The sequence below is a fragment of the Pelodiscus sinensis genome, chromosome 2 (genome assembly GCF_049634645.1).
Source record: "Pelodiscus sinensis isolate JC-2024 chromosome 2, ASM4963464v1, whole genome shotgun sequence".
Classification (NCBI taxonomy): Eukaryota; Metazoa; Chordata; order Testudines; family Trionychidae; genus Pelodiscus; species Pelodiscus sinensis.
In genome coordinates this window covers 202,596,823-202,624,384 of record NC_134712.1, presented here as the reverse complement: position 1 = coordinate 202,624,384, position 27,562 = coordinate 202,596,823, and the positions used below count along the sequence as shown (strand labels likewise).

The 27,562-nt window shown below is 40.4% G+C and overlaps 1 protein-coding gene across 12 annotated transcripts in view; it reads right to left on the bottom strand.

Annotated features, from left to right (window-relative positions):
• SNX13 (sorting nexin 13) overlaps positions 1–27,562 on the bottom strand; it is a 127,681-nt gene that overhangs the window by 60,029 nt on the left and 40,090 nt on the right. For 11 of the 12 annotated variants that reach the window (XR_012902011.1, XR_001369266.3, XM_025179082.2 and 8 more), the window contains 8 exons: positions 26,459–26,548; positions 19,843–19,964; positions 13,669–13,790; positions 13,400–13,495; positions 9,968–10,056; positions 9,178–9,261; positions 4,112–4,250; positions 2,789–2,877 (listed from right to left, as the gene is read on the bottom strand). Coding sequence is in view for 10 of the 12 variants with exons in the window: in XM_075922258.1 (XP_075778373.1) it covers positions 2,789–2,877; positions 4,112–4,250; positions 9,178–9,261; positions 9,968–10,056; positions 13,400–13,495; positions 13,669–13,790; positions 19,843–19,964; positions 26,459–26,548 (831 nt within the window). In the remaining 2 variants the exon portion in view is untranslated. The remainder of the gene's footprint in view (positions 1–2,788; positions 2,878–4,111; positions 4,251–9,177; positions 9,262–9,967; positions 10,057–13,399; positions 13,496–13,668; positions 13,791–19,842; positions 19,965–26,458; positions 26,549–27,562) is intronic. The other variant, XM_006138335.4, reaches the window with a different exon arrangement.

The window sequence follows — 27,562 nt, the reverse complement described above, 5'->3', positions numbered from 1 at the left end:
GGATAGAAATTCCATGCTCTAATAATAAGAAATTAGCAGTAGGGATATATTATCGACCACCTGACCAGGACAGCGATACTGACATTGAAATGCTGAGGGAGATTAGAAAGGCTACCAAAATAGAGAACTCTATAATAATGGGGGATTTTAATTACCCCCATATTGACTGGATACATGTCACCTCAGGAAGAGAAGCAGAGATAAAATTTCTCAATGGCTTAAATGACTGCTTCTTGGAGCAGCTGGTGCAGGAACCCACAAGGGGAGAGGCAATTATCGATTTAGTCCTGAGTGGAGGGCAGGATCAGGTCCAGGAGATAACCGTTACAGGACCGCTTGGGAATAGTGACCATAATATGACAACATTCAACATTCCTGTGGTGGGAAGAACACCTCAGCAGTCCAGCACCCTGGCATTTAATTTCAAAAAGAGGAATTACACAAAAATGAGGAGGTTAGTTAAACAGAAATTAAAAGGCACAGTGACTAGAGCCAAATCCCTGAAAGCTGCATGGAAACTTTTTAAAGACACCATAATAGAGGCCCAACTTAAATGTATACCCCAAATTAAAAAACATAGCAAGAGACCTAAAACAGTGTCACCGTGGCTTAACCACCATGTAAAAGAAGCAGTGAGGGACAAAAAGGTATCTTTTAAGAAGTGGAGGTCCAATCCTAGTGAGATAAATAGAAAGGAGCATAAACACTGTCAAATCAAGTGTAAAAATGTAAAAAGAAAAGCAAAAAAAGATTTTGAGGAACAGCTAGCCAAAAACTGAAAAAGAAATAACAAAATGTTTTTTAAGTACATTAGAAGCAGGAAGCCTGCTAAAAAACCTGTGGGTCCCCTAGATGATCAAGCTATAAAAGGAGCAATCAAGGATGATAAAGCCATTGCGGAGAAACTAAATGATTTCTTTGCTTCAGTCTTCACGGCTGAGGACGTTGGGGAGATTCCCTAATCTGCACCGTCCTTTGTGGGTGGTGAATCTGAGGAAATGTCCCGGATTGAAGTGTCATTAGAGGAAGTTTTGGAACAAATAGAAAAACTTAATGTTAACAAATCTCTGGGACCGGATGGCATTCATCCAAGGGTTCTACAAGAACTCAAATGGGAAATTGCTGAGCTATTATCTGTAGTTTGTAACCTATCCTTTAAATCGGCTTCCGTACCTAATGACTGGAAGGTAGCCAACGTGACACCAATATTTAAAAAGAGCTCTAGAGGCGATCCTAGTAATTACAGACCGGTAAGTCTAACTTCAGTACCGGGCAAATTAGTCGAAACAATAGTAAAGAATAAAATTGTGAAGCATGTAGAAGAACATAATTTGTTGGACAAAAGTCAACATGGTTTCTGTAAAGGGAAATCATGTCTTACTAATCTATTAGAGTTCTTTGAAGGGGTTAACAAGCATGCGGATAAGGGGGATCCAGTAGATATAGTATACTTGGATTTTCAGAATGCTTTTGACAAGGTCCCTCACCAAAGGCTCTTGTGTACATTACATGGCCATGGGATAAGAGGAAAGGTCCTTTCTTAGATTGAGAACTGGTTAAAAGACAGGAAACAAAGGGTAGGAATAAATGGTAAATTTTCAGATTGGAGAGGGGTAAGTAGTGGTGTCCCCCAAGGGTCAGTCCTGGGACCAATCCTTTTCAACTTATTCATAAATGATCTGGAGAAAGGGGTAAGTAAAGTTTGCAGATGATACAAAACTGTTTAGGATAGTCAAGACAGAAGCAGACTGTGAGGGACTCCAAGAAGATCTCACCAAACTCAGTGATTGGGCAGCAAAATGGCAAATGAAATTTAATGTGGATAACTGTAAAGTAATGCACATTGGGAAAAATAACCCCAACTATACGTACAGTGTGATGGGAGCTAATTTGGCTACGACAAATCAGGAAAGGGATCTTGGGAGTTATCGTGGACAGTTCTCTGAAAACTTCCACGCAGTATGTAGCGGCGGTCAAAAAGGCAAATAGGATGCTAGGAATTATTAGGAAAGGGATAGAAAATAAGACCCAGAATATCTTACTGCCCCTGTATAAAACTATGGTACGCCCGCATCTTGAATACTCTTTACAGATGGGGTCTCCTCACCTCAAAAAAGATATTTTGGCCTTGGAAAGGGTTCAGAAAAGGGCAACTAAAATGATTAGGGGTTTGGAATGGGTCCCATATGAGGAGAGGTTAAAGCGACTGGGACTTTTCAGTTTAGAAAAAAGGAGACTGAGGGGGGATATGATAGAGGTCTATAAAATCATGAGTGGTGTGGAGAGGGCCGATAAAGAAAAGTTATTTATTAGTTCCCTAAATAAAAGAACTAGAGGTCACCAAATGAAATTAATGGGTAGCAGGTTTAAAACGAATAAAAGAAAGTTCTTCTTCACACAGCATGTAGTCAACCTGTGGAACTCCTTGCCAGAGGAGGCTGTGAAGGCTAGGACTGTAATAGAGTTTAAAGAGAAGCTAGATAATATCATGGAGGTTAGGTCCATAAAAGGCTATTAGCCAGGGGATAAAATGGTGTCCTTGGCCTCTGTTTGTCAGAGGCTGGAGAGGGATGGCAGGAGACAAATCGCTTGATCATTGTCTTCGGTCCACCCTCTCTGGGGCACCTGGTGCTGGCCGCTGTCGGTAGACAGGATACTGGGCTAGAAGGACCTTTGGTCTGACCCACTATGGCCGTTCTTATGTTCAAGTCTGATTATCTCTGACAATCTCACATCATTTACAATTAAAACAAATGTCAGAAAGAGTATTAAGAAAAATAGTACTTACTTTTCCTGACTGCAACCTCTGTATTCTTGAATCACATACTTTAATAACATATAATAAGCTGTTTATTTGATTTTTTATAGTATTAATATCTGAAAACAAAACATCACAAAAACTAAGAGTAAAGAAGCGTGAAGTAGAAACAAACTAGTGATTGAACAACTGACTTTATATTATCAATTTTAGCACAAAGATCACTTTGTTTTTTCCTGTTCTTTCTCTAAGGATACCTACCAAAATGCATATCACTGTCAATATCTACAGAGAAGCTGATGGTGTTCCTCCCCTCCCCCCAAGTTAAACTACAACAGGGGTCAAAAACTCCCAGCCTGCATGCCAATCCCAGCCAGAGCGACTGCACAATCTGGCCCAAGCAGTCCATTACTAGCCCCCATGCCCAGCCCCTTCTGGTCATTTCTGCTCCTACCCTGTAGCACCTTGTCCCCTAAGCATGCAGCTTTTGGGGAACACCATCAGGACCTAGCACCACATGGCAGCAGCAGTTATGTCTCCTGCACTTCCCCACGAAGGGGAAGCAGAGCACAGTGGAGCGAGACCAGCTGTCCAATGTGATTCGCTTTACGCATAGCTCCTGCCGCTGCAGGGAGTGCACAGAGATGCAACCACTGCTGCTGAATGGTGCCAGGACCTCCAGTATTCCTAAAGCGGTATGCTCAGGGGACAAAGTGTCATTGGGGAAGAGGGTGAGACAATGGTGGGAAGAGGCTGGGCTTGGGGTCCAGTAATGGACAGGATGCGCCCACCCATGGAGTGCACAGATTGATTTTTTTAATACTAATATCTGAAAATAAAACATCACAAGACCTAAGAGTAAAGAATACTGAAGACACACCCAGGAGATTGAGACCTCATGAACTAGAAGAACTAAATTGCAGATAAGTCTCTTTCTTCCCTCATCATTATAAGTTTCAATTAGTATTTAAAACGTTGAGAATAATCCATCATAAATAGATGAAGTACTACGGAAAAATCAGAACCAGTCAGACAGGTCTCAACCAAGACACATGATTTTTATTAAAAGATTAATTTTATTAGAACAAAGCCTACCAAGACACAAATACTATTAGAATACATGATAATGGCCACCACAGAAAGGATGATAAAGTAAATTAGTCTTTAATACTGGACATCAGAAAAAAAAAAAACCTCGGGTTTAAATCACATAACCTTTATAACTGCACTAGTAACAACACTATTTTGTAAGGTCAGACTTCACATTCTTACAATCTTCTTGTAATTAAAATAAACATTTTTTGCTGTTAACTTTTGCTTATTTTATTTCTTAATAAAAATAAAAATACTAACCATCTCCTGCTGTATCTAAGGATCGAAGATATTGAAGTTCTTCTCCAGCTTTATCTCTTACCGCTTCCAGCTCCCCTGCATTGTCACTTAATTTAAGAACATTCATGAAGGCCTCATAGTTACAATTGGAATCACGAATCTGAAAGTCAGAAAGTGTACAACCCAAATTATGCAGAAGAGAAAAATCTATGGCTGCTTCATGGTAAACCGGAATCAAACAATTAAAGGAAATTTTTAATTTTAGCATATACTGTATAATGCCATCACTTTAAAAGCATCACAGTTTATAGCACCCATAAAATTCAAACTGCTTTCTTGGGACTGTACCGTCTATGGATAAATAAATCCTTGAGTCAGTTTAAACTTTTAAACTTAGTTTTCAATTAGGAAATTCTATTTGAACCTGAACATTTTTGTAATTAAAAGCTAATATTTAAAGAAACTGTAGGAAGTCTTTATTCATAAAAAACAAAGACCAGATTGTGGGGGCCCACAATAACTGCATGTCTGCCATATTTAAAGCATTAAATTTTGCTTACATTTTGCTGTCACATACAGATCCATGCTTATGTGTTTGGAATTGTAGTTCCTGGCATCAAGAATGATATAAAGACCCCGTAGCATTCAATGAAAAAAGTTCAGAACTGTAACAGAGTGTGGATGTGTACAACTGCTTATTAAGACAGGAATGGTCTCAGATATCCAAGACATATTTAACCGCAGAAGACACGAATTCTGAAAGTTTAAGAGTATAAGTTTATAATCCTCTTCTTGGATATTAAGGAGAGATACTTGAGATCTTGCAGTTCAGGGAGAGAGTAAGCTACCACATTTAAAAAATCTGGTAGCCTTTTCTCTGAAAGTCTCTTGAGCCCCCTCAATTTGCTTTGGAACAGGGACTTCCACTGTGTCAGGAACGTGCCTTTGATAGCATCTGTGAAAATCTGCCTAAATTTAACCAAGTAATAAGTCTTGAAAAATGGAAGTTTAAGCACAATCACTGGAGACAACTTGGATTTCAGCAACTAAATTTCCCAAAGGTTCTATCTACTCTGAATATTCTGTAGATGGAAGCAAAATAGGGCTTTCCCGGAAACTGCAGCTCTAAGTTACAGTGCCAGGTCCAGGCATTTGAACTGAGTCTAGGAGTCATCTTCTCTCCTGTGCTATCAATGATCCCTCCCCGCTGGTTACATAATTAGAAAGTGGAGGGATCAAGAGCCAGACCAGCAGGACAATGTGGAGAATGGACTGAGACAAGGAGACAGAGGTGGAAAGGCAGAAATGGGAAGGGGAGTTCCGAGGGATATTACAGAGGTGAGATGCCTGAGGAGTGGCTAACCCTGAGATCTGGCCCATAGGCTATTTATTGCTACCTCTGGGTTGGGGAGAGCAAAAGAAGTTGAGCTTGGAGGGAATAGGCAGAAGAGCCCACATATTTCCCACCTAAGTCTAGAATGGAATCCAAGACTGTAGTTGGGGCTAAAGCTGAAAAAGTCATGGAGGTCATTAAACTCACCAAATCTAGTATCTCCATGATTAAATCATATGCTTACCTATGATATTACACAAAATACAATATTAAAAGATTAAGTTGCAAAACCAAACACTGATAAGTTAGAATAGTGTTTCCCAAATGGATTTCCATGGAACCCCGGGGTTCCGCAAAGTAAAAATAAGGGTTCCGCAAGAAAATTCCATTACGACATTTTATGATTTAAAAAGTAATTAACATTATGTGATTTCTGTTTTTAAATATGTGCAATTAAACTAAATGTTGATCTCATGACCTTGTTTAGCATTTGTTAATTATTATCCTTACTTATTTGTGGTCTATTTTTTCAGCTCCGCATACTAGACTGTTATTAGGGGTTCCGCAAAATACTTTCGAGTTTAAAAGGGTTCTGTGGCCAAATAAAATTGGGAAACATTGAGTCAGAAGATGCTAGAATCAGAAGGGTAGCCGTGTTAATCTGAATCTGCAGAAGTGATGAGGAGTCCTGTGGCACCTTATAGACTAACAGATTGATTGGAGCATAAGCTTTCGTGGTCAAAGACTCACTTTATGCATCTGACGAAGTGGGTCTTTGCCCATGAAAGCTTATGCTCCAATCAATCTGTTGGTCTATAAAGTGCCACAGGACTCCTCATCTCTTCTGAAGATGCAAGAAGGTTCACTATGCAACATTAATTTGGCCATCTTGCGTGTGTGCACATTATTAGTCTTCACTTGCATGACATTGTTTTTTTACAGTTCCTTTACATCATTCAGTGGCCAGAACAGAGCTTCTCTGGGAATGAATCATGAGTTCAAAGTGAAATCTGTTGGACCACTGACATAATTATTGCACAGGCTGGAAGGTATGCACTAACAGTGGATAGACCCCACCCAGAACTAAACACCTATCCATTTAATCAAGGTGTCAGGGCAGGACATAAGGGCAAGGAATTAGATGGAATGAAGCATGAGTGCATCTGCATGTTTTCTAAGTGCAATTCAGACAGACAGACCAGCTGGATGGCCTTCAGACTGCTCAGCTTGTATACGGGATAGGGGGGAACAAACAGCTCCAGTGGACCACAGGTGAGAGGGTAATGCCTTTCCACAGGAATTGCTCAAGAAAAGCAAGAGAAGAAGTGGAAAAGACTGCTTTCACATCTGAGCACAGAACAGGAAACATGAAGTGTAGTCAACCCTAGGCCCCGGTGAGTGCCATGGAACATATATAGTGGATGAAGCAGTGGTGCCCAGCCTCATTTCACAGGAGGACCATATAAGTCTACGAACCACCTTAGCAAACCTAAGTAAAACTATGTGGGTAAACAGATGCTATGTATTTTAGTAAATGTAAAGTCACTGGTAATTGATTTATATTTTAAGTTTAGCTTGTTTCATATATAGATTATTGTACACAAACTATTTACACACTTGTGTAAACTAGAATGATGTAAACATTGACAAAAACTAATGAACTGGTCATTCACAGGCTGCGTTGAAGCAAGCTGTGAGCCTTATGAAACACTCTGGTGGATCACAAACAGTCTGCACATCATAGGCTGAGCAACCTTAAAATAAGGATGAAAGCAGAAAATGGGCAGTCCAGTGCTTATGGAAGTTGAATGCTGAATCCTTTGAGGAAAGGATTTTATCTCTGCCTCTGCCACAGAGTTCCTACGTGATACTGGTCAAATCACTTAAGCCAAACTTTTCGCAGTTTACATAAATATGCTGAACAACACTGATCTTAGTATAGATCCTTGGAGAATCATGCTATTTACCTCTTTCCAATGTGAAAACCAATCATTTACTCCTATCTTTTAGTTTCTATCTTTTAACCAGCTACAGACCCAGAAGATGATCTTCCCTCTTATTCCAAGATTTCTTAACTTGCTTAAGTATGAAGTGGTATAGCCATATTTATCTCAGAGTATTAGAGACACGAGGTAGATGAGATATATCTTTTATCAATTTTTAATAAATTTTCTTAAGAGACTTTCATAAGAGACTTTGTTAAAGGCTTTATGAAAGTCAAGTATACTGTATCAACTAGACCACACTTGTCCACATTTGTTGATACACTAATGAGTTCTTTTACACTGGTGAGGCATGATTTCACTTTAAAAAGGAGCAATACCTTTCTTGACTCTTCCCCAACATGTTGTTTTCATCTGTGTGTCTGATAATTCTGTTTTTTACTGTAGTTTCAACCAATTTCCTAGTATTTAAGTTAGATTTACCAGACTATAATTGCATAAATCATCTCACTGGTACTTTAAAATCATTACATTAGCTATCTTCCAGTCAACTGGTATAGAGGCTGACTGAAACAAATTCAATACCATAATTAGTAGTTTGGCAATTTCATATTTGAGTAACTTCTAGTCCTGGTGACTTATTTCTGCTTATCAATTTGTAATGAAACTACCTTGAATGATAAATCAATCAGGAACAGTATCTCAGATATGTCACCAAAAAGAATGACTCATATGTGGAAATCTCCATCACATCCTTTGCAGTGAAGACTGATAGAAAGAATTATTAATTTAGCTGCTCTTCAATGACCTTGTCTTCCTTGAATGCTCCTTCAGCATCTCAATCATCCAGCGGCCCTACTGATGGTTTGGTAGACTTCCTGCTTTTAACATACTTAAACTGCTGTAAGTTTTTGTTTCATCTATCATTTGTAAAGCCCTTACTTTACTTCATTTGGACACATGCTATAAAAATCACTAATACTGTTGAATTCATCATTAGCATATTGTACTGTCTGTCTTCTATGTAAGGCTAAAACAATTCCCAAAATTCTTACAGATAGTTTGTTGTCAACTAAAATCTGTCACTCCATTAAAAATACATTGAGAACATTACAGCTGAAGTTAAACAAAAATCAGAAAACAAAAAGTATAAGGTTGCATATGCATTTTACCTCTGCACTTTTTTTGCACAGTTTAAGTGACATCTCTACTGTATGCTTTACGAACTGTGCAGCTTAAAACTTACAGTAGGATGCATATGTTCAAGTGCATGCTTCCTTAGCTGTGCATCATCATTAGGAAGGTGCAGGCGCAAAATATCATTTCAGAAATGTTATGTCTATTCCAACCTAAAACTACATTTTTGATGCAAGTCTCACAAGCTTTTTTCAATGAAGGCTGTTTCCATAAGAAATACTGACTACCTGTAGAACTAGACATCTAAAAGCACTTCAAGAATTTACTTTTAATTATTTTATAGTGAAGGCATTATACACAGACTTTCACTCAAACTTTTTTAAGAAGCTCACCTGCAGGTAGAAAGTAAGCTTAGAAACTATCATAAAAAAAGAACAAAGTTTGAAAAGGTTACAAAGCCACCAAAGGAGTGATTTAAATTGGCAATTCTTAATGCAACATTAATGACACCATAACTAACACTTCTACTCTAATGATGTACTATTACAAACTGTATTTCCTATCAACCAGTTATGCTTAGAGAGCATAGGAAAAAAGAATAGGAATTTGCTTACAGATTATTTTGGAAATACTATCGAAACACACACAAAAAATTAAAAAAAAATAAATCTTACCATCCATATGACATACTGATTAATATAATCAGGATCACTGAGTTGGTTTATTAATGGAAGAAGAATTCCTCGAGCGAGGATTTCCTGAAAAATAAAATGTAACAATTGAAATATATTCTCTATATCTAATAAGTGAAAAAATGGCTTAACTCAAAAACTCGAATTTTACTATGAATTCATCCTAAAACTAATATTTGAGTAACAGACTTCAAGCAATCAACAAAAACAAATTCTGAAACAAAATATGAAAGATTAGATTTCTCAGAGTTCACTAACACACTAAAAGGTAAATTCTTAGGATACATACAAAATGTTAGCTCCCACAGCCTGCTGTGCGCCCAGTACTCAAACTAGGCATCTGACCTGAAGAAAGACAGCCTAGGTAACACAGTAATAGAAAACTCTGAGAAATACTCATCAACATAAGATTTTAAGAATGTTTTTATTAGTTCAATTTTTCTATGGTCACCACTGTATTGTCGATTTGTAGTCTGTTTCCCATTGCTTAGTCCTGGCTCATACCGCCCCTGGAAGCTAGCCCCACTGCAGCTCTGAAGTTTAAATGCAGTAGCAGTCTTAAACTACAGAGCTGCAGTAGGGGTAGCGAGTGCCCCATGTCTTATCGACTAATCAAGTAATCAGTGGAAATTCCATTGACTACTCAATTAGCTAATTAATCGCAATTTACCATCCCTATCATGTACATAAAATAAGTGACCTAAATCTAGATTTCTTTTATAATATATATATGACGTGAAATTGTAGGATGAAATATAAATTCTAAACTTACCCTGACAAAGTATCGCATGATCTTGTTCTGGAAGTCTCCAGGAGGTAGCAATAAATACAGTAACACCTCACACAGATCCCTTAGGAATCCTAGGGAAAAACAACAACAAAATATCAATCTAATATAGCGTAGTGACAACACTACATGTTCCTTCCTGTTATTCTCAGGTAACAAAAAAGCTTCCGTTTATGGACTGAATTTGAAATCAAATATACTTTTCAATGATGATCATATTTTGTAAGTTTTATTTTTCTACTTTATATAAACATATGTAACTGTCTTTAAACCTTACAGTGCAGTAATTCCAAACTGATCTAACCTACACAATAAATTACATCACTGACATTCTATATGTTGACTAGAATGGGTGAATGTGTTGTCTTAACTCTTGTAAAAACAATTGACCTCTAATGCATTTTTTCATATTTATGCAGAAAGCGCTTCAGGGACTTTTTCAAAACAGTTTTTGGTTATAAAAGGCAAGCTAGTTGGAAACTGCAACTTTTTAACGGAAACTGATTCATTCATATGCTGGACCTGAGAAACTTTCTAATAAAAGTTTAGGAGAGAAAGACCCATCCCAAAACAGCTAATCATCTAGTGGTCAGGGCACTCATGTGGGATACCCCGATTTGAATCCCTGCTCTGCATCAAAACAAATATATGAATCTGGAAGTGAATTCCTGGCTGCAAAGATGGTGACACCAAAAGACTTCCTTGACCACAGGATGCATCCTGAGAAGGACTGCTAAGCAGAGATGGGATCCACCTATCAAGGAAGGGGAAGAACATATTTGGATATAGACTAGGTGACTTGGTGAGGTGGGTTTTAAACTAGGTTTGATGGGGACAGGTGACAAAAGCCCACAGGTAAGGGTTAAATCTGTATGAGGACTACTTATTTTTACTCATCATACCTAGATCAGAGGACTCCAAAGTGTGAGGTATGCCCTCAAGGGGGCCATGGAGGAAAGTCTAGGGGAGTGCAGCAGGGGGAAGGAAGGGAGCACCATCCAGCACTTCTCCAGCTCTGCTCTGATCTTCTGTGGTCCTAATCCTAACTGCTTTCCCAGCTCACAGCCCTGTGCCTGACCCCATCCAAAGCCTCAGCACAGTTCTGCTCCTGGCCCAGTGCCAGCACCCAGCCTCAGCCATCGGACACACTTCTATTACAAACTCAGGCTGAGGCTGGGGGTCAAGCCAGGCACAGAGCCATGCAAGACCATGGACCTGGCTGCCAGCTCCCACCTCAGGCCATGCCCATAGCTTTGGCCCTGCTCCCAGCACCAAACCCACCCCCAGTTGTGGTCCCTAACCCACCTCATAGATGTAGCTCCCTTGCTATCTCTCACACACACACACACACACACACACACACACACACACACACACACACACAGTTCTGACTTAGAAAGAACTTCTATAAGGTGGGTGAATAACGTGTTGGAAAACTATTCTCAAAGAGTAGTTATCACTGGTTCACAGCCAAACTGGAAGGATATATCAAGCTGGGTCTGGCAAGGATCAGTTCTGTTCAACAACTTCATCAGTGATTTATATAATGTCATAAAGAGTACAAAGTTTGTGGAAGATATGAAGTTGCTTTGGAGGGCAGGATTAAAATTCAAAGTTATCTGAAGAAACTGGAGAAATGGTCTGACGTAAAGAGGATGAAATTAAGTAAGGACAAATGCAAAGTACTCCAGTTCAGGAGCAAACAATGGCACACATACAAAATAGGAAATGAGTGCCTAGTAAGAGTAAAGGGGTTTATAGTGGATTATATATTAAATAGAAATTAGTATAATACTGTTGCAAAATAAGAAAACATTCTAGGAAGTATTAGCAGGAATGTTGTAAGCAAGACACAAAAAATAATTATTCTACTCTATTCCATGCTGATTAGGCCTCAGATGGAGTATCATGTCCAGTTCCAGGTGCCACATTTCAAGAAATATGTGGAGAAACTGAAGAAAGACCAGAGAAGAGCAACAAAAATGATTAAAGGTCTCAAAAAATACAACCTGAAGGAAGATTGAAAAAACTGGGCTTATTCAGCCTGGAGAAAACTGAGGGGAAAACAGTTTTCAAGTACCTAAAAGAATGTTACAAGGAGCAGAGAGAATATTATTTTCCTTAATCTTTGATGATAGGACAAGAAGCAATGAGCTTAAACTGCAGCAAGGGCAGTTTAGGAAAAGTTTCTCAATTGTCAGAGTAGGTAAGCATTGGAATACATTGTCTGTGGAGGTTGTGGGATCTCCATTATTGTCTAACCTGTTCTTAAAACTTTCCAGACACCTATCATGGATGGCCTAGATCACTGGTGGTCAATCTGGAGCCCGAGAGCCACATGCAGCCCATCGGACTCCAGTGTGTGGCCCATAAGACATTTTGTTTGCTGTTGCCCATATGATATGGGCAACAGCAAACAAAATCTGGGTTGCCAGATTACTCTGTTTTCCTTCCATGTAGTTTTTTCCTACCAGTATTACTAATGTAACACACATTTAAAGCAAGGGCACAGGAAGTGCAGTGCATGCTGACAGCACACAAAATTTAATGAGAGAGCCATGCATTTCCTGTACATCCCAAGTGCTACTATGGTTCAGTTGGCACATCCCACAGATTCTAGATAGGAAAGCGCAGTTAATAAATCTACGCTATCCCTCACAAACCTACATTCATGTAGCTACATTCATGTAGCTCCCTCACAAACCTAGACTATACCTCACTAGTCTAAATAACACTTAGTCCTGCCATGAGTACAGGGCACTGGACTAGATGATCACTTCAAAGTCCCTTCCTCTACTATGATTCTAGGATTCCTAGAACCGAAAAGTGCCCTAATCAATAGGCTACACAATTAGTCCCTCTTTCATTCTAACCCAATGAATAATTTATTCAGAAGATGGTTCCAACCAGAAAAAGCCTCACCCCACTCTCCAGAAAAAGCAAAAAGCATGGCATTTAGGGTATTCACGTGGGAGACCCAGATTCAGCTCCCTAATGTGAATCAGGCAGTAACTAATATTAATGGGATACATTTTCTTTTAACTATTATTGATTTTTATTTTTTTAAACAAAACAGATCCTTCTTTCTTCATCCAGATGGTCTGATGTTAGATGTAAAATTAACTAGTTTCTCCATCCTCATACCACCTATAAAGGGATACCATGAATTTGAAAAAAAAGTCACATTTCCACCCAAAGTTCTTTTAGTGCTCATCGCATATTGTCATTGCCCCTAAAAATATAATACTGATATTTACTGATCAAGACATATATGAAATACTATGTCATAACTTGTTGCAATAAAATTATTGGTTTGGCTCTGAATTTCTTCCATGTTATTGACTGATGCTGTAATTAACATTTCTAGTGTAACTTAAGGCAGCAACACAACTCTTAGAAAATAAAGATTAGAAAAACCTTCTTCATCTTTGGGAGAAGTGCAGACTAGATCACGACAGACCTCCTTCTCCATTTCAACTTCAACCTCAAAGAATGTATCTACAAGGTCTTCTGCTGTACCAACACAAAAGACATTATAAGATATTTGTGTATATGAAAGACTCTTTTGTATGTCACTAGTAAATTGAATACAAATAAAAAATTGTTTTGATTAAATGAAGAATAGAGAAATTTGCTATACAAGGTCAACCACAAAAAGTTAAATGTATTTTAAATTATAGTAGTACCTGTCATTTGATCATCTTTTTCGGTTATCCTTTGTTGAGCTTTTCTGAATACTCGAAGATGAGTGGCAAAATCATCAACAAGCCGAGTGGTGAAATAAGGCTGCCAGTCTATTTCTTTCGACCTTATAGAAAACAGATTGTACTTCAACAAAAATGTAAACAGTAGTTATCTAGTATCAGAGGGGTAGCCGTGTTAGTCTGAATCTGCAAAAGCGGCGAGGAGTCCTGTGGCACCTTATAGACTAACTGAAGTGTAGGAGCATAAGCTTTCGTGGGCAAAGACCCACTTCGTCAGATGCATCTGACGAACTGGGTCTTTGCCCACGAAAGCGCATCTGACGAAGTGGGTCTTTGCCCACGAAAGCTTATGCTCCTACACTTCAGTTAGTCTATAAGGTACCACAGGACTCCTCACCAGTAGTTATCTAAGGACTCAAAAATTATAATTTAGTTATCATATTTCCAAAAGCCTGTACAGCTTCTGTATGAATCAGCAACAATATGGTCCTTCTGTAGCTTATGATCTTTGGGGTGTCAACAGAAGGCTAGACAAAAAAAAGAGCTTTTGACAGACAAACACATTTCCATGTTTAGATTGATTGTTTCTACAGCACTAGAAACCTTGACACCAACAAAAACTACACACAAGGAGGACAAGGAAAAGTATAAATGATGCATCATTTCTTATATACTATACGTGAATTTACATAGCAATATACTGTTGTATATTTACAACAGTACTTTCAACATTTGCCTGAAAGCATTAAAACGAGCCTATTTGCGTTTTTCATGAATTGTACTAAGCATAAAAAAACCCAAAGGTCTAATATTTGGACTGACCCAATATAATACCAAGAGACCTCTCAGATAGATTTGACATTACTTGTGGGAAAATATGTAGCCAAATTATTTTATTCACACATCTTTCAGTATGTAATCATATTAGAAAAAAATCACATTAGCTATAAGCAAGTGCAATATTATACACAAGAAATCGTTTAAAAAAATGACATGAACTGAAAGGGAGTCAGTTATATTGATGACATTATACATTTGGTAAAATAGCAGCCACCATTTTGTGATATTTATGCATCAGCATTTCATTAGTGCTCTTTGGGAAAGAACATGTTCTAAATGCGTAAACTGGTGGGTGTTCTTCATTTTTTATTTTAGTAAAACAGAAGGCAGGTAATCACAGCTCCTTTCCCCTTGCTGCATATTCCATGTTTAGGTTCTTAACTGGAAGAACAGGAGTAAACTCTGATATCTATTCTGCCCAAAATGGTCCCACTACAATATGCTTAAGTAAAACCACCTTGATTTCTGAACAGCTTTCCTTCCAAAATAGGCTTTAGAAAAGGATGTGCCTACAGCAAAGTGTAGTCTAGAAGTATGATCGGGGAGGAGGGAGATAAACATAAAATATTACACCTTGAAGAGTAACAAAAAAAAAACCTATGATCTGGTAGCCTAGTGGTCACCAACCCTTCAATCACAATCAACTGGTAGATCCTGGAGCCTCTGCCAGCCAAATACGATTCTCAGGTAAGTTGTTTCTTCCTGGCCTCACGCTGCTCCTGGAAGCAGACAGCTGGCTGAGTGCAGACATTGAGTGCAGGCTTGTCCCTGCAGTCCTTAGGAAGGGCAATGAGGCTGCTCTGTGCTGTCCCCACCCCCAGTGCGGTCCAAGCAGCTCCCATTTGCAGGGAACCGACCAAAGGGTGTTGCACTTGCGGGAGAAGACTGTGGTGCAGCACATGGAGACTCTTACCCCATCCTACTCCTCCCACAACAGAAGTGAACACAGAGGGTGCCTGCACTCAGACAGACAGCGTTTCCAGGAGCAGTGAGGAGCCAGGCAGAAGCAGCTTCCTTGAGCCACACTTCACTGCCAATGAAGACCCATCAGTGGTAAGCGGCCCCAGCTGCAGCTTGTATCTTAACCCTTTGTGCCAACCCTGAGCTTACACCCAAACTCCCTCCCAGAAGCCATGTTCCTCACACTGGCCTGCACCCAACACTCTGATCCAGCCTGGAGCCCCATTCTGCACCCAAACTCACTTACAGAGTCCACATCCCTCACCACCTCCTGCACTCCACGCTTCCCCAGACTAGAGCCCCTTCCTGCTCTCCTGACAACAGGAAGCTTGGTCCTTCCATGGACAGGGGTTACTGCTGCAGAACAGCCTCTGTCCGTGGCGAGCCCAGGCTTGCAAAAGCCTCCTCTGTACCCCGCAACCCCCACTGCTGCCTCAGAGAGACAGCAGTGGGGAAGAGGAGAGGAGACAGGTTTTTAAGCTGGTTCTCCCCAGCACCGGCTCCTGCCTAACTCCATCCTGCTGCCTCTGTAGCAGACAGTCCACAGAGCAGGCACACACAGGGAGCCTTGCTTGAAAACAGGTTCCCGTGCATACTGGCTTCCGCCTGTAGTGATTTACACTATCCCAGAGCCTGTACTCCTCACTCTCTACTGTGCCTCAGCCTGGCACCTGTACCTTTTGTCCCTTTATACACCTCAAGCTCTGCCCCAGCCAGATGAAACTGAGTTGATGGTAGGGAAGAAAGGGGGGGGGGAGCTGGAGTGAGCATGGCTTTGAGAAACAGGCAAGGTAGATCCTGGAATGCCCTTAAATTCAAAATGTGATCTAAGCCGTATAAAGGTTGAAGACCACTGTGGTAGCCAAATTGTTCACTTGTAGCAAGAACATTAAAATCACACAGAAGAACACAAGTTGTCAGCCTCATAATTCCTCTGACAAGCATCTCCCAAGAAGAAAACTTAATTTTGCTATACATAAATATGATCATTTTAATGAATCTATGTGACTCTTAACTTTTAGGTAGGAAAAAATACAACCCACCTAACTATGACATCTGTATATCCGGTTCTAACCACTGCAACAAACTTGAGCAGCATTCACTTTATAGTTACAGCTTTATTAATGGCTTTGCACCAATTCTATGAAACAAGGTTCTTAAAAATAAGATGTTTATAAATGTAATCTTCTCAGTCTTAACAAGGACAGCAAGTTCTACTTTAATGTCAAACTAGGTCAATCTGGTTATAACTAATTAGCACTACCATAAGTTGTTAATCTTTTTCCTATAGCCAAATAGTACACAAAAAGCTGTGAATTTCTTCTATGTAAAAATAAACCAATGACGTAATTGCACACAATCACAGCTCCTAAAAAATGGAAGCAGATAGCAGTCCATCTCCTGCAAAGGATCATTTCCTACAATATGCTGTCTCTAGTTTGGTTTAGTTTTAAATGTCCCAAATAGCAGCATTTGCAAAAGTTTCCACTGTCCTATAGCCTACCAGGTATCTATTTCACCCATTCTTCTCGTTACATCCCACTTGTTAATCATCCCATATTATTTTTTGCCTACACTAGCTACTCCTGGAAGAATATTGTGCCAAAAAAATATCATGCCACTTTTGGTAATTTATTTCAAAATACCTGTCAGCAAGTATGTCAGTAACAATACAAACACACAAAAATTCCCCCAAGAGTAGAGTTTAATAAACCCCCAAAGCAATCCTATCCTGTTTCTGTGCCATCTCCCCAGAAGGGCCAGACACCCACAATCCCTCTTCCACCAGCTGTTGGTGGTGCCCCATTAAAATACTCCCTCACCAAAGCCAACTATTCCAGATTCATCCCATTTAAAAAGGGCCCACTATCCTTTCCTAACAAGATGCCTAAAACTGAATAGGGCATATCCTGAGAACAAGAGTGCAAACCTCTAACATAATCCCACTGCACCAGTACACAGAGTGTCATGTAAAAGTGTAAGAAATTGAGTGCTAGCCAGTTGTAATCCTAGTGCACTGCATCCACACTAGGGGTGTGTCTAGACTACAGAGTTTTGTCGACAAAAGTGGACTTTTGTCGACAAAACTATACCTGCGTCTACACTACCGCTGAGTTCTGTCGACATAACGTCGACAGAACTCAGCAGTTTTGTCGACGCTGGTAAACCTCATTTTACGAGGCATAACGCCTTCTGTTGACAGAGTTTGTCGACAGAAGGTGTTATTGCATGTAAAACGTCCTTTGCATCTACACTACCATGTCGACAAAGCAGCTTGCTTTGTCGACAGAACTGAATGTAGTGTAGACGCTCTTTGTCGACAGAAGTTTTGTCGACAGTATCTGTCGACAAAAGCCCTAGGGGTTTCTATTGTTCAATCTCACAGCTATACCAGAGCAAAACGATATACAATTAACTTAGACAAAACCTTAAATACCATTGGATTTTTTGGAACTTACTTTTGTCACAGGTAACATCTCCTTTTTCATTTTTTCATGTTGTGCATTCAAGATTACTTAAGTTAGTTTCCCACTTTTGTCTGTATAATATGTCCCTGCCTATGATGGGCGTCTCACAGCATTTGCAGAAAATTTAAAAATAAACTAGCAGAGACTTTGTAGCAGTATCAGTATCTAGAAGTGCATTTCTATTAGCTTGATTTAAAGTTAACAGTGTTTCTTTAAGAAGCAAGAGGTGTAGAGAAACCATATTATGTTCAAAAGGAATTTAAGCAAAAGCTTCACAAGGACATTTCTATTTTCACTAGAAAGTGACTGTCTACTCAGCAACCCACAGCAGACTTGCCTAGAGAGCTCACAAAAGATACATACTACTTACAAGTAACTGGCAGAAGAGCTGTTAACAGAATATGCTTTTCATCATACTTGAGCTACAGCAAGGGTGGACAACAGGCAGCTAGAGGGCTGGATCCGGCCCACCAAGATGCCGGATCTAATTTGAGGCCATCTCGCCAACCCCTTACTACAAAGCAGCTATGCAGTCTGGGCAGGGAGGAGAAAGCTTCACATGCTGTCCCCACCTCCCAGCAAAATCCCTCAGCTCCCAATGGCCAGTTTCGGGCTACCGGGAATGGAAAAATTTTGCTGAAGGCAGAGGCCTCCGTCCCAGCTCCCATGCTGGAGCAGAGGCATGTGGAGAAGCCCACACACAGGCATGGACTCTGTCTCAGGTTCTTGAAGAGCTGCTGGCTGGTAGCCACCTAGGTAAGCACCTCCCATCCACAGCCCGCCCCTGGCACCCCACTCCCTCTTTCCCCCAAACTACCTGTCCCAGGTCACCACCCAAATGCTCTGTATCCCCTCTCCCCACCTCCTCCAGGTCAAAACTCCCTCCCAGACCTTGAACCCCTCTTATACGCCTCCACCAGGCCAAAATCCTTTCTTGCACATATATCACTCCCTGACCCTGCACCCCATTCCCCTGCCTCACATCACCCAAACCCTCTGCACCCCTCTTTCCCCCTTCTCCCAGTCTCTCAAACCTCCCCCCTCCCCACCCTTCCCCCAGGCCAGAATCCTCTCCTGCACCTATAACCCCACTTGGACTCTGCACCCCAATCTCCTGCCCCAGATCATAACCCCCTCCTTCACCCAAACTCCCTATAAGACCCCACACACCCTGCTGCACCCCAGTCCTCTATCCCAAGCTCTCTTCTACACCCCATCCACCACCCCATACTCTGTGCCTCCTCTACAGAAGTATGGCCCTTGACCACTTGCCAAATTCTTGGAGGACCCCCCTCATTAACATTTATTGCCCACCCCTGAGCTAAGGGAATCACAACTCTTCCCCTGCATCAAGTTGCAGACAGGCACCCTAATGGTAATAGGCAGTGTATCTAAGAATTCATATACATAAAGATAATCATTCAGAACAAAGTTAATGAAACACTACCAAAATATGATGCTGTACAATTACTTGGGCTGAAATAGGCCGGGGGAGATCAGGGGAGGGGCAGCCAGCGGGAAGCAGAGCTGGTCGGGGGGGGCGGGGAGAGGAAGTGGGCAGCAGGGCTGGCTGGGGGACATCGGGGGAGGGGTGGCTGGCGGGAAGCAGAGGGGTGGCTGGCGGGCGGGTTGGGGGCAGCGGGGCTGGCCAGGGGAGGGGCTGCCAGCGGGAAGCAGAGCTGGTCATGGGGGGAGTGGAAGGGGGTAGCGGGGCTGGCCGGGGTAGATTGGGAGGAGGAGAACCGGCCAGCAGGAAGCAGGGCTGGTGGGGGTTTGGGGGGAAGCGAATCAGCCAGCGGGAAACAGGACCTAGCAACGTTGGGTAACTCCAGCTAGTATTTTATACTTGCTTAAACTCACGTTTCTAAAAAAAAACAGACAGACTTACCTAGTAGAAAATTGAATGAGTGCATTTTGAAGAGCCTGCCTGATTTCAAGAAGAAAGGATTCATCATCACTTAGTGTATAATACCAGTACTGGACATAGTCCCTCAGTGAAAACTGGATTACCTAGCATTTAGAGAGAAAAAAATACATCAAATAGCTTTTAGTGTTTGAAGATGCAACAGCTGAAGGTCACATGATAAAATGATGCTTTCATATCTTTAACATCACAGTGACTGAGTAACTGCTATACAGAACTAAAACTTCAACATTACCTATATTTAACTCACACAAAAAATCATAGAATGCTAGAACTGGAAAGGACCTTAAGAGATCATCAAGTCCAGTCTTCTAACCTCATGGCAGGACCAAGCATTGTCTAGATTATTCTTGATAGATGTCTATCCAAACTCCATTGATGGAGATTCTACAACCTTCCTATGCAATTTATTCCAGTATTTAACCACTCTGATAGTTAGGAAGCTTTTCCTAATGTCCAACCTAAACCTCTTTTGCTGCAATTTAAACCCATTGCTTCTTGTCCTATCGTCAGAGGCCAAGGAGAACAATTTTTCCTCCCTCCTCCTTGTAACATAACTGTAAACTGCCATCCTGTCCCCTCTCAGCTTCTCTTTTCTAAACTAAACAAGCCCAATTCTTTCAGTCTTCCCACAAAGGTCATGTTTTCTAGACCTTTAATCATTTGTGCTGCTCTTCTCTGGGTCTTCTCCAAATCTTTCTTGAAATGTAATGCCCAGAACTGGACACAATATGCCAACTGAGGCCTAATCAGTATAGAGTAGAAAGCAGAAGAATGACTTTTCGTGTCTTACACACAACACTCCTGTTAATGCAACCCAGACATGTTTGGTTGTTTTGCCACAGTGTCTCACTGTTGACTCATTTAGTTTGTGGTCCACTATGACCCCTAGATATCTTTTTGCAGTACTCCTTCCTAGACAGTCGCTTCCCATTCTGTATGTGTGAAATTGATTGTCCCTTCCTAAGTGGAGTACTTTGCATTTGTCCTTATTAAGCTTCATTCTATTCATCTTAGCCCATTTCTCTAGTTTGTCCAGATCATTTTGAATTATGACCCTACCCTCCAAAGCATATGCAACCCCTCCCAGCTTGGTATCATCTGCAAACTTAATAAGCATATTTTCTATACTATAATCTAAATTGTTGAAGATATTGAACAGAATTGATTCCAAAACAGACCTCCTGTGGAACTCCACTTATGCCCTTCCAGCATGATTGTGAACCATTAATAATTTCTATCTGAGAAGGGTGCATAACTGGCTGGAAAACCAACTTTACTGTAGCCCCATCTAGGTTGCATTTCCCTAGTTTACTGATAAGGAGGTCATGGGAGACCGTGTCAAATGCTTTACTAAAGTCTAGGTATACCACATCCACCACTTCTCCCTCATCCACAAGACTTGTTATCCTATCAGATTGGTTTGACATGATTTGTTCTTTACAAATCCATGCTGGCTGTTCCTATCACCTTATTATCTTCCAGATGTTTGCAGATGGATTCCTTAATTACATGATCCATTATTTTTCCTGGCATGGAAGTTAAATTGACTGGTCCGTAGTTTCCTGGGTTGTTCTTATTTCCCTTTTAATAGATGGGCACTATATTTGCCCCTTTTGCAGTCTTCTGGTATCTCTCCCAACTTCATGATCCGCAAGATGCTGCGGAGTTCTCCCAGGGTACTAGCGAGCACTGGGTGTTAAATGGGCTGGTGTGTGCTTTAATGGTTTAGTTTCCTCACTCCCCGGCATTTACTGCACCACAATAGCCCCTTTTAAGGTCTGGCTACACTTTGTGCATTAGTTCTATGTGCCATACATCTATGTCAAAGCACTGCCCTCTGGCTTATCCACCCCCAGCTCCAGGATGCTCCTGTAGCCCTTACATCACTCCACCGGGGAGGCATCTTAGGATCCCACCCCCAGTTCCTGCCCTCTGGCACTGGTCAGCTTCTGCACTGACCAGCTTCTTTCCCTGCAGCCTGCAAACTCTCTTTGGGACATGCTACTATCGCCACCAGCCAGCTCAAATCCAGAACGCACACACTTGTCTTTTATGCTGACTGGCCTCTTCCCCCACAGCCTGCAGACCTTCCTCATACCACGCTACTATCCCTGCCTCCCACCCCCTAGCCAAGACCCTCCACTTGCCACTCACACCTCTACCAGCTGCAGCCCCTTCTCATCCCCATTCCCCCCATCTCTCAATCATTCCAATAGCCCAAGGTCCTCCGCATGCATTGCTGCTGGAAGCCTTTCCTGCTGACCAGCCTGCTCCCTACCAGCTGCAGCCCCTCCGCATCCCGCCCCCCCAACAACTGCCCCCAGCCCAAGCCTCTCTGTGCACCACATCTGCATTGCTGCCGCACACCACACTTGCATCAGCTTTTCCAGCTGATCAGCCTCTTGCCCCAGCCCCTATCAGCTGCAGTCCCATCACACCCTCCTCCACCAAGAGCCCCCTTATGCTCACACATTCACCCTTCCCAAGAACCCTCTCACACAATACAGATCTGTCACCTTGTTCCAATAAAAACTGTTTCCAAACACCATTTTATGTGTTTCATGCTGCCCAGCCAACTCAGTCTGAGGAGGAGTATCCAGAGCTGCTGGGCTGCTCTGGATAAGCTACTGCTGGGCTTGTGGGGGAAAGATGGGGATAGGTAGCAGTGAGGCCAGTGGGGAGGGACGTCAGGACTAGAGTAGACCCTGGACCCTTGAGTCGCTGCACAGCAGCTGGCTGAAGCTCCAGCAGCTGCCATGCAGCATGCAGTTACCAGTGCTTTATAAACAGCTGTTCACTGCGCCAGGACCCACACAGTGGGGAATGGGGAGGGAGAGACAGTACTGTGCTGGCAGAGGGGGGAGGGACCCTGGATGGCACTGTTACAACCTGGCCCTCCCCAGTGGCTGGGAGAGAGCCAGGGTTGCCCACCCCTGCGACAGGGAGATTGGGAAGCGCAGAGACCATAGCCCCCTAGTTTATTTTAACTTCTAAACCTACCCCATTTCCACTAGCATTCACTATGTTAGACATCCCATCACCATCAAACTTCTTGGTGAAAACTGAAACAAAGAAGTCATTAAGCAGTCTCTACAGTTAACTAACGTTCACCCTTCTCTATTGTTAGAGTGGAGAAAACTCCCATACATTTGAAAACATTCAGGGAAAAAGCTGAGAATCAAATCAATCCTGAAATTGTTGTTTTTACCAATATATATTTTATTCTTACACAGACATGAAACGTACCTTAGACTATGCAAATTTACTCACTACTACATGAAATTCTCAGACTTCTTGCAGTTGTGGAAGGCCCCCCAATACAGAGAAACACCTATTGTACTCTGGCACTGGTCAGCTTCCTCTGCAGCTTTGCTCGCAGCGGGGCAGCATGAAACACATAAAATGGTGTTTGGACCCCCCCAGCAGACCAGGGACACCCGGAGCAGCTTTTCTTGCCCCGGAGGACACGGTGGCGGTACCATTGCGCGTCTGGGTGGTCCCGCCGCCCACGAGTTCCGGGGCGAGAAAAGCCCCATTCATAAGTGCGGATCTGACGTAAGTCGGATCCGCGTAACTCGGGGACTGCCTGTAATGCTTAGTTTGAGTACTTGGCAAGTGCACAAGACTTAATATGTACTAAAGAGTACAATTTTGCCTGCATCATTGTAGCAAAAATTGTGACAATGGAAATAATATCAATTTCAATTAAATTTAAAGAATGAAATAACTGGCAAATTTCCTCTTTTCACACTGTTAGCAAATAATGGATTTTGCATGAAAAAACTTAGTAACAAAGCTGGAAATTCACTGTGTTTCTTTCAATGCTCATACTATTTTTACTTATGCTAAGAAGCTTCAAACATTCTTTTTGAAGATATATTTCTATACTGCAGTTTATTGACTCTTTGCAATTTGACTTCTGGCCACTTATCTTATTTGTGAAACTGCATCAGGGATGAATCCATACATTATAAATATAAATATTATGGCATATACATGTAGGATTAAAAATACATGATCTTCAAGAACTATATTCATAAAATCAACTATCACACGGACACAACTCTTTTGCATACATAAAAATAGAGCAAGTTGGTAATAAATAGAGTTTCAAAATGAGTATTCCAGTCCCAATTAATCTTGTAAAACCTTTTATTTTCCTCTCACACACTTCTAGCAGGGTTTAATAGAGATATAAAAACATCTCAAAAAAACAATGGAAAGGGGAAGTGAAGACAGTCTTGAGCCTGGGCTCAACATTTGAGAACTGTTAGGTATATAAAAGGGAAAATTACCTCCCTTACAAACAGTTTTCTGAATTACTGAACTGTGCTTCAGCCGCAGTTTGATTTCAATTTTGCAAGATGATCAGAGTGAGGAGGCAGAAGGATATACAATTTATCTGTCCCACACAATCCTTGCAGTATATGCATAGTTAAGCATTGGGAACAGAATTCTGAGTGTACACAGTGATTTGGCATACAAAGAATCCAAGTTGTGGTTTTTTCTTGACTGTGCTTTGTTCTAAGGGAACTTCGCCACAGTCAATCAACAGTTGAGAAAGATAGGGATTAAATTTCATTTATCAAATATAGGGGGAATAAAGGTGAAGTAAAATTACACAGAACTTAAGCTTTTTTTTAAAAAATGAAAAAGGTTTATAAGTCTACATAGTTATAAATACAAATGGAATGTAAAAACAACTCTAGTAAAACAACTCTTGTGCCTGATCTGCTGTTCAAAGACTTCCCAAGCATTAAAACAGAAACAATAATAAAATGAAGATTCTGAGCAGGAGTGAAATACACAACCATACCAAATTCATTCTGTCTGAGATGACTAAGCAGAAGTAGCAGTAGGCACTGAAAATATTCACAGATAAGGGACATACAAAAAACATATTTGGGAAAGAATACAGCACCATAAGTTATCCTTCCAGAATCAAATGCACTCTGAAGGCAAAGATTCATAGGGAAAGGAGTTTGAGAAAACATTACATATATCCTGGCTAGAAGCCAGATAGAAAGAAATCATGGAATTTAAGAACTTCAAATTATTCCAAAGTTACCTCACACTCTCAATTTTCTGCAAAAAAGGCAAAATTAGAGACATGCTCATAACTGGCAGAGCTGATATGGCAGAGATCAGTATTACAATTTTAACAGCGTCCTGTAAAATACTAGTTTGGTACTACACGTAATACGTAATCTGTACTCATTTAGTCAGAGTGGTGAGCTATACAGTACTATTAAAAGATGATGTGGAGGAAAGGATATAAATAACAAGTATTCTCTGATAATTATTTGCTGTACAGAGCTTGAGAGCTAATACTAGGGTTTGAAAACCAGTTATATCTTTTAGAATAAAAACTAAACTATTTAACAGGCACCTTTTTGTTTGTGTGTGTTGATATTAAGCACAGAATCCACAACTTTTGAAGAACTTTATGTTATATGTAGGCTATGTCAGCTATCATTACACTCACTTTGGGAAAAGCAATGAGGAGTCCTGTGGCACCTTACAGACTAACAGATTTATTGAAGCATAAGCTTTCGTGGACAAAGACCCACTTTGTCAGATGCATGCGAAGTGAGTCTTTGCCCATGAAAGCTTATGCGTCAATAAATCTGTTAGTCTATAAGGTGCCACAGGACTCCTCGTCGCTTTTGCGGATTCAGACTAACATGGCTACCCCTCTGATACTTGTCACTTCGGGAAAAAATTTTTTTTAAATAAAGTCACTCTTGAAAAAACTCTCTTGAAAATCAGACTGTTAATAGTGCTTCTCAGATTTATTACAGGATTATTTTCAACATTCTTTGGGGGCAGAAAATATTGCTTCATTTCAGCTCTAAAAAGTGAAGTTTACATAATTATGTTACATTTTATAAATAGATCACCATCATAAGCTACATTTAAACTTATAATTAAACATCTTCACTTTCTTCAGAAACAGACCAAAATTAAAATTAGTGATTGAATTCATTCTTTTCAACCTTCCCCTTACAGTAAAAGCATATTTGCAAGGCACTATAGTGAAATTTACAACAACACTGCCCATGTCATATTTGCTCTATAAGTAAACAGAAAATGACAAAGGAGGCTCAAAACATTTTTAGACCTGTTTCTTGTTAAATATCGTGAATAATGCTCAATTCACAGGACATTACTGTGTTGACTGTAACCACTATTCAAAAGAATTAAATAACTGAAATTGCTGCATTTGTCCACATTCCTCATTTTGAATAAAATCTGCCAAACACAGTTACAAGTAAAATTAAGGATTTAACAGAAATTCTGCCACTATGTAAACAAGTTAAATTTTGTCTTCCACAAAAAAATGTGATTTTAAAAGTGAACTTTCCAACCTGTAAATGAGGCAGGAACTGTTAGAATTATTTACAATAGTCTTTAAATGGGTTTAGGACTGTGCTATTTATATTACAGCAATAATTAATTATTGCAATTAATATACAGTTAACTATTTTGTGGATCATGCAAACTTTTTAATCATGAAGACCACAAAAATACCACATCCAATACATAAAACATTCAAATACCTGATATTAAAACTCACTTGTTGCAAAGGTTCATCAATTATATTGGCACCTGTCAATCTTCTGTCAATCTTAATAGGCCTGGCTTCACATTTCATTTCTTCTGTACACTTAAAAAGAGATTAAACAATTTTACTAATAAGATCTTCACTATGAATAAAACCTACTTGCATTACTGTTTATGGTAGATTCATATTTTATTGAATAATCCTATAATACAGTATTTCCCTTATAATAATGAGTTATATAGTACATAAAATTATTTGAATACACACACATCTTCCCACCCCTTGTTCCACATAATAAATCAAGCTGAAAACACTGGAAAAACTCTGCCCATATGGTAAAAAAGTTGATTCCTCTGTAATGCCACAGAAAGTATGTGGTTGAGACAGGACTGAAAGTTAGAGCCCTGGGTCTTATACCTGATACTAGAAACTGTAACCTTGAGCAAATCAGTTCATCCTCTGTGTTGCATTAAGCACACAAAAATAAACAAGTAATTTTCCTAAAAGAACACTGAACTATTATTAACAAGCTCTGGAAAGCCTGTTAAATAGGGTACTACAAAAATGCATACACACTCTGTACAACAAAATTTCAGTACACATATGAGTTAACAGAAGAAAAGAGGACAAATATGCTCAAACAATGGTAGTAAAATAGTAAAAGCTTCAGGGAAGATTGTGAGAACTGACCAAACTTCTGACAGAGAAACGTCATTTATAGGTTAGTCTACACAGACAATGAACAAAATAGCAATTTTACTACAAAAATTGAGGATATTAAGAGAAGGGAAGGATTTCTCAAATATCTGCTCACAGTGCAAGATTAAGAGAAGCAGAAGTATTTCTTACACAAGATTATACTGTGTGTGCACTAAAGAATAGACAGCAACTCTGCAACTCTCTAACTATTTGAACTTCCCTTTTTCACGCTATGGTAAAATAAATATGAAATTTCTATTGACTACAATGTTTGTGTATTGGTCCAATAAAATATTTACCTTGCCCATCTTGTCTCTCTAAACAGACTGAGACAGAACTTAGATTGAGACAGAACTACACAGGCTGACATCTAAACATCTCTGCATCATTGGAGCAGGAGATACAATTCCTCTTGAC